Here is a 13225-nt window from a genome sequence, read left to right as displayed (position 1 = left end):
GTGTATTGTCCAGAATCTGAGAGAAGTCCACATGCAAGATATACAACATTTGCCTACAGATTCTTTCACCAGACAGCAAAATGATACAAACCAAGTGAATTTAAAGTGGGGACAAACACCCGTACTGCCATTCAAAGTAAAGGCTTTTCACTTCATCTTTGCCTGATTCTACACTAGATTACTTCTATTTTAAAAACTAGGTTTAAATCATGAGTCAAAATCAAACCCTAATAAAAACAAGAGAACAGTAGTTTAGAGAAAGTAAACTCAAAAGCACAGTTAATTGGGAAAAATTTAATAAGCATCAAATGCACTATACATTGATAACTGCAATACTGAAATTGTGAAATTTTAAATATTTTTTTCCTCAAAAAAGTTAGTGATTTCTTTTTCCCGGGACATGTGGAGATAGAACTAAACATTCATGTGACCAGTCCAGATTTAGTTGACACTAATGTCTAAATAGCTTTTCACATTTCAACTCTACAATAAGGTAGATTGTGAACTGCTTACATCTGAATTTCAGTACAAATTTCATAAGACAATTTATAGGAATGTCAAATATTTGAAGTGCAAACTCAAAAAGCTCTGCAATGAATTTTGTTCAGCTTTATTTCAGTGCGCTTAACTTGAAGATACAGCTACTATTTTCTTCCCTAATTTTTTCGAAAAATATTTTTGCAGTAAGACATTTCTCCTTTACTATAACTGGTTGTTTCTGAGAAAGATTATGAGCTTTGTGTTTGGTTTCCCAGTAGGTAAAAAATCTATGAAAAAACATTCTACTATAGTTTGTAAGGGAGAGCTGTTGTCAGGAAAGCAATCACTCTTCTTGGGTGTGTCAGCAGACACAGCGCTGGCCGGCTCGGTGACTCCACAGCACGTTCAACAGTCCCCCACCAATGAACAAAAGGCTGTACTTCTGTTGCTTCCAGGCTACTGGGAAGTGAACTGAGCTGCACTGTAGTAGTTTGCTGGTCCAATTTTAAGAGTCTAAGGTCCTTTTTGTGAATTCGGCCCACTGATATCCATATCCAGACAAAATCAGTTCAAAAGACGGAAATCAGGGCAAAGACTCCATACAACAAAGCGCAAGGATATGCCACTAATAGCTGCTGTCCATCCATGGCTAATGCAGAAATAAAGATTTTGGAAGCAGAAAAACTACACCATCCAATAATTGTGGCAGTGAGAAGAATTCCTACCATTCCTCTGTAGCAGGAGAAAAAGGGAAAGAAAATTAGATATTAAAAAAAAACAGACTAAACTATACACTATTCTAAAGCAACAGATTTCTAATGCATTGTTTTGCAGAAAAGCGCACAAATGCAGTACCACATTACCACAGATTATGAATTTGTGCAAACTGCAGGGCTTAGCACATTTGGAGAGCAACAGATACACCTCCGGACATTTCTAAATCCACATACAGACATGTACAGAAATAAGACTGTTTTGTCAAACATAGATATGTACTTGCATAGTGACTTCACAAATGCTCAATCATTTGCTGTAAGCAGTGTAATAATGTTTCTTTAAGCTGTTCCCTTATGACCTCTGCTGAAGGTCATGCTTTGCATGGTGTGGATGCTCAACATCTCTCCAGGGCCTCTTTCCACTACAATGTATCAGCATTCCTGTTCCCCACAAACACATATGTGTTTACTAATCATGTTTTCAAAAAGCTCAACTGCTACAAGAACAAGACTGACACAACTAGAATACCAAGGAGGCTAAACATGTTAACATGAATGAATGAATGAAACTTTTCCATGTATTATTTAATGATCACACTATTCACTTCATTATTGCTATGGTATCAGCAAACATAAAACTAGTAAAATTATTGATCAAAGGTAAAACTGAGGTTATATAGAAGACTTCAAATTTCATTTTCACTTTCACTGTTCATCACCCAAAGTGCAGATAGCACAGTTCAAATCTACATGAGGTACAACAAACATGTTTGCTAGATCAGTGCTTTATCTTAAACATAGGTGAAGTAAACCCTACTACATAAAACTGCCCAACTAAATCTGAGGTTAAGATCAGTACTCACTGTAAGGAAAATACCACTGCAAAGCTGGACAGCAGGATCATAGGGAGAAGACAGTACCCCAGTACACTTGCCACGCAACCAAATGAGACACCTGTCATGCTCATTAAATTTAACAAACAAAACATTCCTAAACATCCAATTGCACTGATCCCGTACACATAGCCAAACTGGATTTTGCCAGCCTATGGGAAAAGAGAAGAAAATAGATTAAAGAGGAGAAAGTGTTATTTGGGCCTTATTTCACATTAAATGACACATGCTTAAAATACTCAATTCATAAGCATCAAAATCTACAGAGGTACACTGGAAAGAGACGAAGCAGACAGGTTTCATGCTTTTCTTTTTAATTAAAAAAAAAATCACTTTCCTAGAATATATTCATACCGTACTTTTTCCTCTCTCCCAATCCTCCAAGATCCTCCTCATCTTCATATCTACACAACTCCATGCCCCCAAACAAACAAACAAAAACCTCCTTAAAATAAACAAACAAACACACAACACATACATATACAGAAACCCACAAAAACACAAGTGGAAAACAAAATGTACAAGCAAAAGACCAGTAAGACAGACAAACAGAGAGAGAGCGAGAGAGCAAGAGCAAGAGCAAGAGAGAGACAGAGCAAGAGCCTACAAAATCTACAAAACACTACTGAGTTCCTTTTGTGTTGGCCGTCAATTCCTGGGCATGGGGCATAGCCTAAGTGTGTTAATATACCCAGTGAGAAGCCATTGGAAAAAACTAAAATTGCCCTTTGTAAGTGGGTACCAATTGCAGACAGCTTCTCTGTTAGGAGGGAAGCCATGTCCTCTTCTCCCTCAGTGCTGGAACCCTGTCCTGCTTGAATCTGAGGACACCTTGACTTCAAACTCTTAACTTTGATACACCACTTCCCAACACTGATATTCTATTGCATTTCTTGGTAGCATTTGAGCTTGATACACAACTGAGCAAAGAAAGGGAACAGGAAAGAGGGTAAGAAAACTAGGTGAATATAAGGGAGAGGAACTTTTTTCTTTTCATTATTTTTCCCAATTCTATGTTGGATTCCACAGTCCTACGATTAAAAACGAAAGCACACACTTTGAAAGTTCTGTTCGTATATAAGATATTAGCTAGACATAGTGGCAAAAACCTTTAATCTAAGTACTCTGGAGGCTGAGACAGCCAGATCTCTTGAGTATAAGGTCAACCTGATCTACACAGTGAGCTTCAGAGCACACAGGGCTATACAAGTAAGACCTAGTCGTAAAAAAACCAAAAACCAAAAACCAACAAAAAAAGAAATCACTGAATGGTTTTCAGACAGGAAGCATGAGCTACATTACAACCTTCCCAGTCAACCCACATGAAAAAAAAACTCTCATCAAAACAAGTCTGCAGAGATATCTCAAAAAGGGACTGAAAAAGGCGAGACCTTTTTCATATGACTAAATATTGAGAATGTCTCTACAATTGTTGTAAATGAAAAACATCCTTGAGGCATTTGCTGGATATAATGTTTACTTGTAAATATCTGATACAGGCTGTAGTAGTTTGAAGAAGCCAAGTTCATTGAAGAGTGAATTAATAGAGCAATAAATAATAAATTCTGTTTTGCACAGCACTGTTAGTTTTGCAAAGTATTCTCCCATAGCCTGTCCTGGTTTGCTTTTTCTTTTGTTTGGAGACAAGTGTTTCACTCTAACCCAGGCTGGTCTTAAAGTTGGAGCAATCCTCCTGCCTAAGCCTCCCAAATGCTGAGATTATAGGTCTATGACTACATGCTCTCAGCCAACTGTCTTTTTTTTTTCTTTAAAACAAGCTGGGTATGGAGGTACACCAAAACAACTCTGTTAGGCTAGGTGGGCAACACAGCTATTATCCAGCAGAGGGATATAAAGGACTAAACTGTCAGGTCAAGGCCAGTGGGAGTATGTGTAGAAGCCCAGGTCTTCTGGCAAAGATAACATTTTCTATCAATTATACTACTGATCTCTGTAATTCAGACTGAATTACAGTTGAAAATAACAACTTTTCCCTTCAGCATACTTTAGTATTCCTGGAGAACTAGGAGGTAGAGACAAAAACTTGCCATTTGTTTAATTCACTGGAAGTTAAAATGTACAGGAAAGCCATACACTGACCAAGAGCCAGACATTTATGACAGTTAAATTTAAATTTGACACAACCTAGAATCACCTGGGAGAGTATCAATGTACCACCTAGATCAGGCTAGCCTGTGACATGTCTGTGGGGACTGTCTAGATGAGGCTAGCCTGTGACATGTCTGTGACGAAACATGTGGAAGAAGACTGTGCTTGAAGGAGGGTGGCAGCATTCCTGGGTTTGTGTTCTGAACTGAGCAGAAAGGTGAGCTGGGCAGTTGACATGACTGCATTTATTCTGTCTGCTCTTGACTGCAGATAGAACAGACTATATTAAGTTCCATACATTTTGACATCCAGGCACTGATAGGTGGAATATAAGTAGGAAATGCACTAGAATAACCTTTTCTCCATTAGGATCGACCCACCAACCCCATTTCCCCTGGGTAGTTTACCACAGCAACATAAAGAAAACTAGGACAGGATTAAATAAAGACAACTACTATCTCTATATTTTTAAGTGCAACGCAGTAAAAAAAAATATTGTCAATTTCTTAAAATTACAACATTCTGATGTTCATTTTTTCTTATTTTTCCCTAAAATTGAACTAGTTCTTACAAGATGTGTGTATGTGTGTGTGTATTTTTCCCCCTTGAAACTGTCTCAATATGTAGTCCAGACTGGCCTAGAATTCAGAATCTTCCTGCTTCGGTCTCCCAAGGCTCTGATTATACCTGTGTTGTGTCTCCTATATCTGGCTCAAGAGATAAAAGTTTAACATATGTTGCCCAATACTTACTATTGACAGAGAAATAAGGAATAAGTATAAATTCAAGAAACTCAATACACCCAAAAACCTATCAAAGAGTTGAGACTTCAAATGTCTTCTGGTAGAATATTTAAAATCTTCAGTCATGTTAACCAACAGATGACAACCTTACCAGTAACAGCGTGGCCCCAAAGGCAAGACAGAACACCACTGGCCCTGCCAAGTCGGTCTCGTTCATGATGCTACCATCGGCTGCCCTCAGAGGGTGTAGCACCGTCAGTGTTTTTTGCCAAATGTGGTCAAAATTGATACCCAACTCTAAGATAAAAAGATAAGGAAATCCATTAGAATTTGTGATATGCCTTTATTAGTTTATATAAATTTACCTAAAATTGTACATTGGAAAGCCCATTACTCCACAGATTGAGACTGATAGCTATTCCTTCCATTTCAAAAGAGTTTTTTTAGCAATGGACACTCTTATTACATATTTTAGAATTTGTGTTTTCCATAACCAATGCCTGAACAGGACACAAAAATAAATACACAGGAACAGGATTCAGCAATGGTCAATGATACTTCACTAAGTCTTAAGCACCATTCTACAGGTTGGGTTTCTGCTTAAGCCTAACTTCTGTGTTGGAAGGTATATGAAGAAGATGAAACAGACTCACATACATGAGTATGTAAAAGAGCATGTGCACATGGCTAACCAAAAGGGCTTCTTTACCTGGAGCTTCAGAAATACCCATGTACCCATGAATAGCCAGAAACTAGAAACAACCCAGATGTCCCTCAACCAAAGAATGAATAAAGAAATTATGGTACATTTACATAATGGAATACCACTCAGCTATTAAAAACAAGGAAATCATGAAATTTGCAGGCAAATGGTGGGAACCAGAAAAGATCACTTTGAGTGAGGTAATTGAGACCCAGAAAGATAAACATGGTATGTTCTCACTTATAAGTGGATATTAGCCATATAGTACAGGATAACCATAATACAACTTACAGACCCAAAGAAGTTAAGTAACAAGGAGGACCCAAGGGAGAATGCTTAACTCCCACTTAGTAGTAGAAATAGAATAGACAGTAGAAGTAGGTGAAGAGAGGGAACAGGGTAAGAGAGGGAGCATGGAGAGAAATGAGGGTTGATATCAGACATGGGAAGAGCAGGGAAGGGAAGACAGAGGGCTTACAGAGAGAAGAGAAACCTTGGGCGGGGACATCTCTGTGACAAGCTGATGACCCACAACAGAATAAACTCCTGAGAGAATATGAGGGTGACTTTAGCTGAGACTCCTAGTAACAGGGGTCATGGAGACTGAAGAAGCCACCCTCTGACTAGACAGGACTCCTACTGGAGAGAAGGGAACACCAACCCACCCACAAAAACTGTTACCCAAAATTTACCCTGCTCACAAGATGTACACTGACTAAAATGAACAGAGACTGAAGGAATGTCTAACCAATGACTAGCCCAAACTGAGATGCACCCCAGGGGAGACAGCCCACCCCTGACGTGATTAATAATACTCTGCTATGCTTGCAGACAGAAGCTTAGCACAGCTGTCCTCTGAGTGGCTCCACACAGCACCTGATGGAAATGGACATAGAGACCCACAACCAAACACTGGGTGGAGCACATAGAGTCTTGTGGAAGAGTTGGGGGAAGGATAGAGGGACCTAGAGGGTACAGGAGCTCCACAAGAAGACCAACAGAGACAACTAACAGAGCCCAAGGGAAACTTAAGAAACTGAAGCACCAACCAAGGACCCTAGGCCCCCTAGACAGATATGGCCTATCGGCAGCTCAGTCCTTATATGGGTTCCTAAAGGGAATAGGGGCTGGACTCTTGACATGAATTCTGTTGCCGGCTTTTCTATAACTTGCCCCTGGCGGGGCTACCTTCCCAGGCCACAGGGAAGAGGATGTGCTCAGTCCAAGTGGGACTTGATATTCGGGGGGGGGGGGGATGGAGGGACTCCTATTTGCTGACAAGTAGGGGAGGGAGGATGGGGGAAACACGGAGGAAAGGTGGGACTGGGAAGACAGGAAAAAGAATGCTACAGTCAGATGTAAAATGAATATATAAAAATTAAACTTAAAAAAAGAGAAAGTTCCATCTTCCCACTTTTGAGAAGTAAAGGCAGTTGACATATTACATTAGTCTACATATGGGCACTGTTCTTGTATTACCCCGTGAAATTTCATGTGAATGAGCAGAATCTGAAATGCATTTATGTGTTAGAGCACAATATAAAAATGCATATATCATGAAATGTTTGTAATACACCCAATGAACATGATGGAAAATTGTTGACAATAATAAAAGAAGAAATCACACAAAATTATGTAATTATGTCTATGCATTTGTGTTCAGATTTCTGGAATATAACTGAGAAACATATTTTTATGCAATCAACTGTTCTGTTAGTTTATTTCCACATAGAACTATAAATACCACACTGTTTACTTTCATATTTTCCACAGGCAGAATTTAATTAATGATCTGAAATTAAAGTAGGTTATTTGCTTAAAGAAATGGTCCCTTCTGGCCCACCATAAACTCTCTTCTAAATAAGTCACTGACTAAAGGCTACCAACTGTTCTTCCAGAGGAAAGAACATCATCTCCAATTTAGAATCTGTTTTCCTTAGCCAGCTAGCGACCAGAAAATATGCTAAGCACCTTGGGTCTCAAAATCTGAAATGCTCTGAAATTCAAAGTTTTTAAGACCAATTTAATATTCAAAATGTTTTGAGCTAAGTATGATGAGTAACACCTATTATCCTAGCATTTGCAAGCCTGAGGCAGGAGGACCGCTCCAAGTTTGAGGACAGCCTGGATTTCACAGCACGATCCTGTCTCAGGGTAAAAACAAAGGGTGTAGGTAGCATTTCAGACTTTCCAATTAAGGATGCCAAGTCTATGAATATAACGGAAAATTTAAACTACTCTAAATGAAAAATATTTCTGGCCTCATGCTGTTCAGATGGGGTCTTGAACCTACCCCATTCCATCCTACCTTCTAACAAAGGTGGCTCTTCCTCAAAGCTGTCTCCATAGATCGGCTGAGGTGTAGTTGCGGGAGGATAGGCTTGAGTTGGCTGGTAAATCTGTCCGGTGTATGTCTGCTGTGGCTGCATCATGTCTGGAGGGACAAATCGGCCTTGCTGCGAGTAGTCATAGCCAGGATACTGCCTGTAAATCAAAGAATTTTAAAGCTTTGCTCTCAGTATTTTAAACAATTGACAGTTGGTATTCCTAGATTCCTTTTTTGTTGTTGCTTTTCTTGACAGCTAAAACATAGTCATTTCCAAACCTCTGTCTAGGATACCCACAAAGAATCAGTGCTGAAGCCGTGAGTGACAGGCTAACAATCTAGTTAGAAGGATGTTCCTAGAGAGCAACGGGAGGCCGTTGCTGCCAACATGTGCATGTCAGCACACAAGCAGACTAACTACCACACTTTTAAATACCCAGAGACTAACAAGTAAAAACTTAAGTCAGGACTGGTATCTTCCCCTAGAAACCCAGAGAGTGGTACAATAGATTCTAAAATAAATGTATGCTGAACATGATAAATGAAGGCTTGGGGTGACAGACTTGATATTTTCCATAATCTGATGTCCATGGAATCATTATTCTTTCATATGTCATAGTATTGTAGAGCTTGCAAATGAGAAGACCTCAGAAAGAAAGATTAATTTCAAACTGGGGAGGGGGGTATCAAGCTGCTCCTCTGTGAAAGCTTTCCGAATATAAACAAAGGTCCTCAGACCGCCTCGTATTTGAATTGTGCTTTAAAGTTTGTGGACTGACTGTACGCTTACTGCCTCTCTGGGCTTACACCAAGTCCCGAGCCCTCAGGAAAAAACTTTCCTGGGGCTATTTACGTGACTAACAGGGAAAAGGGCCGCACTGATGCCCTGTCTTAGCATATGTCTAGTGTTTCAGTGGACTAATGGTATAGTGAGTAGCATGAATCTAAATATTTTAAAGTTATTTTAAAATGGTATTTCTGGTATTTGTTGAAAAATGCAAAAATGTAATGAAAGCCATTAATATTGAGATTTTAAAAATAAAACTAATTTTAAATTAATTATTTCAATTTAAAAAATTAAAGCAATAGTAAATGTTCACCTATCCAAAGTCCTTTCAGAGGTTGTTAACAGTACAGCCGGCCAAAGGGCCAAGTAAAAGAAGGCTGAGCTCAGCTGTGGAGGCCCCTCTATATCTACCTTTCACCATTAGAGCTCAGAAAACGTCATAGAAGTGGACAGAAAGTATGTAAGAGGCAGAGTGCTGCAATAGGGCTGTGAAACCCTGACTTCTGGATGTGACCTGGCTGCTGCACACATAAGCTGACGGCAGCTGTGACTACCTTAACAAGCCTGCACAAGACCAAGCCAGTCAAAAATTCCAGCCCAGCCTGGGGAGGGGCCCTTCAGGGCTCACCCTGTCAGGACCGCTGCTAGCTGCTCACAGCTGCTGAGGGAGTCTTTCCCCCATCCCCAGGGCATAGCCACAGGTACGCTGCTCATGCCCCAGGAGACGGCCACTCAGCCATGTGCACAAGGCAGTTCTAATGAGGATCGGAGTGCTATTAATAACCATACAAAAAGAGGACATGAAGTTGGGCAGGAGATGACCAGAAGGCCGAAGGAGCTGGAGAGAGGTAGCGGTGAAAAGATACAATCAATACACATTGTATAAATATAACAACACTTTCAAAAAATAAAAATATTAAAATTTAAAACTAGCTAACTCTAAAATGAGTTATTACAATACAGAAGAATATCCTAACTACTGCAAATGTCCTAAACACCTCTTTTCAATGTTACACGTGAAAAACACTATGCTGTATGTGTTTAATGTGAATTGTCCATTACTAACTACAACCCCATGAAATGGGTCTACTATTCTCTCAATATGAATATTTGTAATTGAACTTTAGATTAAAATAATTTGCCACGATGGTGCCAGGATTTAAAACTAGGTTATTTAACTCCAGTGGTCATCAACTCTTAATGACTAATAAGCACCACTACAAAACCCTTCCTTATACAGACTGCCTCAAAATTATATTCTGCACCTGCAGGTGCCCAGCTTTTCTGGAACATAAATATGCTTACTTCTTCTTATGTGCACACCTACTTACACAACAGCAATCTTCATCAGGCTTAGCTAGTTGAGCAAGGATAACAATTCTCTTTACCTGATTTAGGATAATATGCTACTGTGTTGATCTGCAAAGGCTAACACACGTGAGAGGTATAGAATGCTTTAATATTGTTTTGAAAACTATTTCTGAATTTAGAAGATCTCTAAAACGTATAGTAATAATCCCGTATAATCTGGAGCTCACACTGAGTACCACTGATTACAAATAGACATACTGTGAGCAACAACTCCAAAGGTGGGACTATCATTACATCTTCCAGATGCAGTGAAAAAAAAGACAGCATTACCCTAGTTTACTATTTCCCTGCCTGCCAGGACCTGTTCTAAAACTTCGAGTCACCAACTTGGTTGCAAACCAAACTGTGTTGTGGCATGCATGATTTTTACAACAATACTTTCAGAGCAGGCAAGTAGCACATGCTAAATTACCACTGTTATAAGCTTTGTGTAGCAACAGCAAAGATAAAACCTCAACACAGGTTATCTACTTATGGCCATAAAAATGTTTCATAAAATATCAGACAAGTTAAAGGTAAAATTATAAGTTTTCAGTTTCTTAAAAATAAGTGACTAGAATTACTATATATTTCAGGGGAGTAGCTAGAAAACAATGGGGGCTCCACATGTATGACATAGTGAAATACCCATAAAAGGAACCCATAAAATGTTAACACTGACCTCGTGAGGGAACGGTAGAACAATAAGGCTAATAAGTCGAACTTCAAGGCAAGCAAGATATTATGCTGCACGAACCTAGATTTTTCCCTAACTACCAAAGTTCTAACTGATTTTTGTTAACAAGTTTTAGTAAAGCAAATAAAATATGAGTTGGCAAGCAGAGATAATATGTAAAATATAATTAGGTGGCAGATCTTCTTGCAAGCACATATAGAAGCAAAGGAGTCTAACTTTGCTTCTATAAAGCTTTGGAAACTTGAGACATACTGTGACTGCAGCATCATACCTTCTGTTTTCTCAAGCACAATTCATAAACCTGCATGTACTAGGTGATAGCCATGGCTATGTAAAATATCTGCACTAGTATGAAGCAATGCTTACTGACGTCTCAGTTTGTTAGGATGGAAGTAGGCCAATACTTTCAAAGTATCCCGAACAACAGATATTACAGATGATCTTATTTTTAACAGTTCAGAGCCTGAAGGCTTTGAATTCTCTTCTTCAGCCTGAAACTGGTAACTTCTCTAGTACTAACCATAATACCTCAGCATGTGGAGTAATAAAAATTATTATCAACAGCCATAGCAAAGTCATACCATGACTCATAATGGGGAGCTGACACTGTTAACCAGTGTCACTAAGCTCTTTAGACATCTGCTGATAAAGTTTCAAAGTCAGACTGACTTACCTACCAAATAAGCTATCAAAAACTTTAATTTTTTTTAAGTGAATAAACAGCCTTATATTCTAGGTACCTTAAGTACCTACCCAAAACGTTTGTATTATTTCAACATAGTATTTATGCTTCTTTGGCACACTAGAAGACTTATTTTTTCGGAAAGTAAATCATAAACTGGGTAACCCCTTTAAACAAATGTCCCATCTCTCTAGACCAAGAAAATGGCAATCAATCATATTCCTGAAAGGAAACACGTTTACATATTCTTTTTTTTTTTTAAAGGCAGAACTGTGCATCCCGAATACATTCGTCCGTGAATTATACACTAAGTAGGTTGCCAAAGTTGAAAAGTTACTTGCTGTAGGGTCCTCCACTTCCTCCATAGTCATAGGACGGCTGAGACTGCTCGTCGATGCTGTAACTTGTCTGGTAGAAACCGCTGTTTAAGTTATCAAAGCCTGACATTGCAAATGATCTGCAACAGAAGAGAGATGCCAAATACTGTTTACACCCAAGGTCCTACTTGATTTGTCTGTGGTCCTTTGCTTAAGCAAACACCCTCAGAAGACGGAGCGCATTTCGGTAACCCGAATCAGCATGTGGAGGTGGTCTGGGATGGGTTGGGGGTGAGAGAGCTGGGGTTCAAGAAGACCCTTGGACACGGGGGAGCTGACAGCTCTGAGGTAGGGGCGAGGCCTAGTGGAGGCGCCGCTTCACCCAGGTATAAGTGCTGCACAGGGTCTTGAGTGGTGGTGGAGGGCTTGAGGCAAAGACCACAGCCCGCGCAGACTGACCAGGTAGCCAGCCGGCACAACTGCTGCAGAAGCCGAAAGGGGAACACGGGCCCGGGACACTCACCAAGCGCTGCGGCGGCGGCGGCTGCAGCTCCAGCGGCCCCTAGTAACTCCCAAACTCAGTTCCAGACCCTGCAGTAGCCCTGTTGCTACGTGTCACAGGCCAAAGAACTGCTTCCGGGGCAGGCACGTCCGCGCAGGCGTGTTAGTAGGCCTGCGCAGCCGGGTTGGGTGGAATTCCGTAGGGGTGTCCGCCCTCGTGGCTGGTGGGGGCGGGACTTGCCGAGGGCAGTAGTGACTGATTCGTCCTGGGACGGACCAATAGGGAGTGGGGAAACTGCTTCCGGCAACGGGTCGGCGGTAGAGGCGGAGTGCGCCGAGCAGCAGCTGGTTGTTTTGAGGAGAGAGCAGGTCTCCGTTTTGGGCTGGAGGAGGGACAGAAAAGCAGAGCCACGGATTCTCTGGACTTGTTGATTCAGGCGCCGCACTGAGGATATTATTTATTCGTTTTAGCCTAACGACTTTGCTTTTTGTAAGTTAGTCCAAGTTCATTCTCTTGGCAACTGTTACTGTGAGTATATTAATGAGACAGATGTAAGAGAATGGACATATATGCCAAGCTCTCATACTGTATGAACCGTCTCATTTGCTGTCTATATCATTCACGTGCGTACAGGGTGCATTACACAAAACTGCTAATATTTAATGTGAAAAACGTGACAGTCTCAATTATTTTTGTTTGACCAACGCATGCGTCGGTTTGCAATATTAGCTAAGTTCATATTTAATGTATATGTACATACATATTAATGTTTCAGTGTATTAAATGTGTTAAAGCCCACCTCAGATGTCCTGTCTTTCCTTACACAAAACTATTCCCCAAGTCCTCAGAAAGGAATATTTAAAAAATTAAAAAGGGCATATGAAGACCTGTTTTAAAGATTGTTGTACATGAGCCAGAGC

The 13225-nt window shown here is 40.2% G+C and overlaps 1 protein-coding gene across 1 annotated transcript; it reads right to left on the bottom strand.

Annotated features, from left to right (window-relative positions):
• Window positions 1-279: 279 nt before the first annotated feature.
• On the bottom strand, window positions 280-12465 carry Yipf5 (Yip1 domain family member 5). Its single transcript, XM_021634386.2, has 6 exons — window positions 12327-12465; window positions 11824-11943; window positions 7953-8128; window positions 5093-5238; window positions 2060-2241; window positions 280-1212 (listed from the first exon to the last, which is right to left on the bottom strand). Exons 2-6 carry the CDS (start codon window positions 11931-11933, stop codon window positions 1050-1052), a joined length of 777 nt encoding a protein of 258 aa, XP_021490061.1. The 5' UTR covers window positions 11934-11943; window positions 12327-12465; the 3' UTR covers window positions 280-1049.
• Window positions 12466-13225: the final 760 nt, after the last annotated feature.

This window comes from Meriones unguiculatus, chromosome 2 (assembly GCF_030254825.1).
Source record: "Meriones unguiculatus strain TT.TT164.6M chromosome 2, Bangor_MerUng_6.1, whole genome shotgun sequence".
NCBI lineage: Eukaryota > Metazoa > Chordata > Mammalia > Rodentia > Muridae > Meriones > Meriones unguiculatus.
Note: the sequence above shows the minus strand (reverse complement) of the source record. Positions and strands in the feature narration are given on the sequence as shown.

Coding starts and splice junctions, on each gene's coding strand:
- Yipf5 (XM_021634386.2), bottom strand. CDS start 11,933: ATGTCAGGCTTTGATAACTTAAACAGCGGTTTCTACCAGACAAGTTAC. Junction 5,239..7,952: donor AGAGCCACCTTTGTTAGAAG/GTAGGATGGAAT, acceptor TTTTTATCTTAG/AGTTGGGTATCAATTTTGAC. Junction 2,242..5,092: donor TTGGGGCCACGCTGTTACTG/GTAAGGTTGTCA, acceptor CTTTTCCCATAG/GCTGGCAAAATCCAGTTTGG.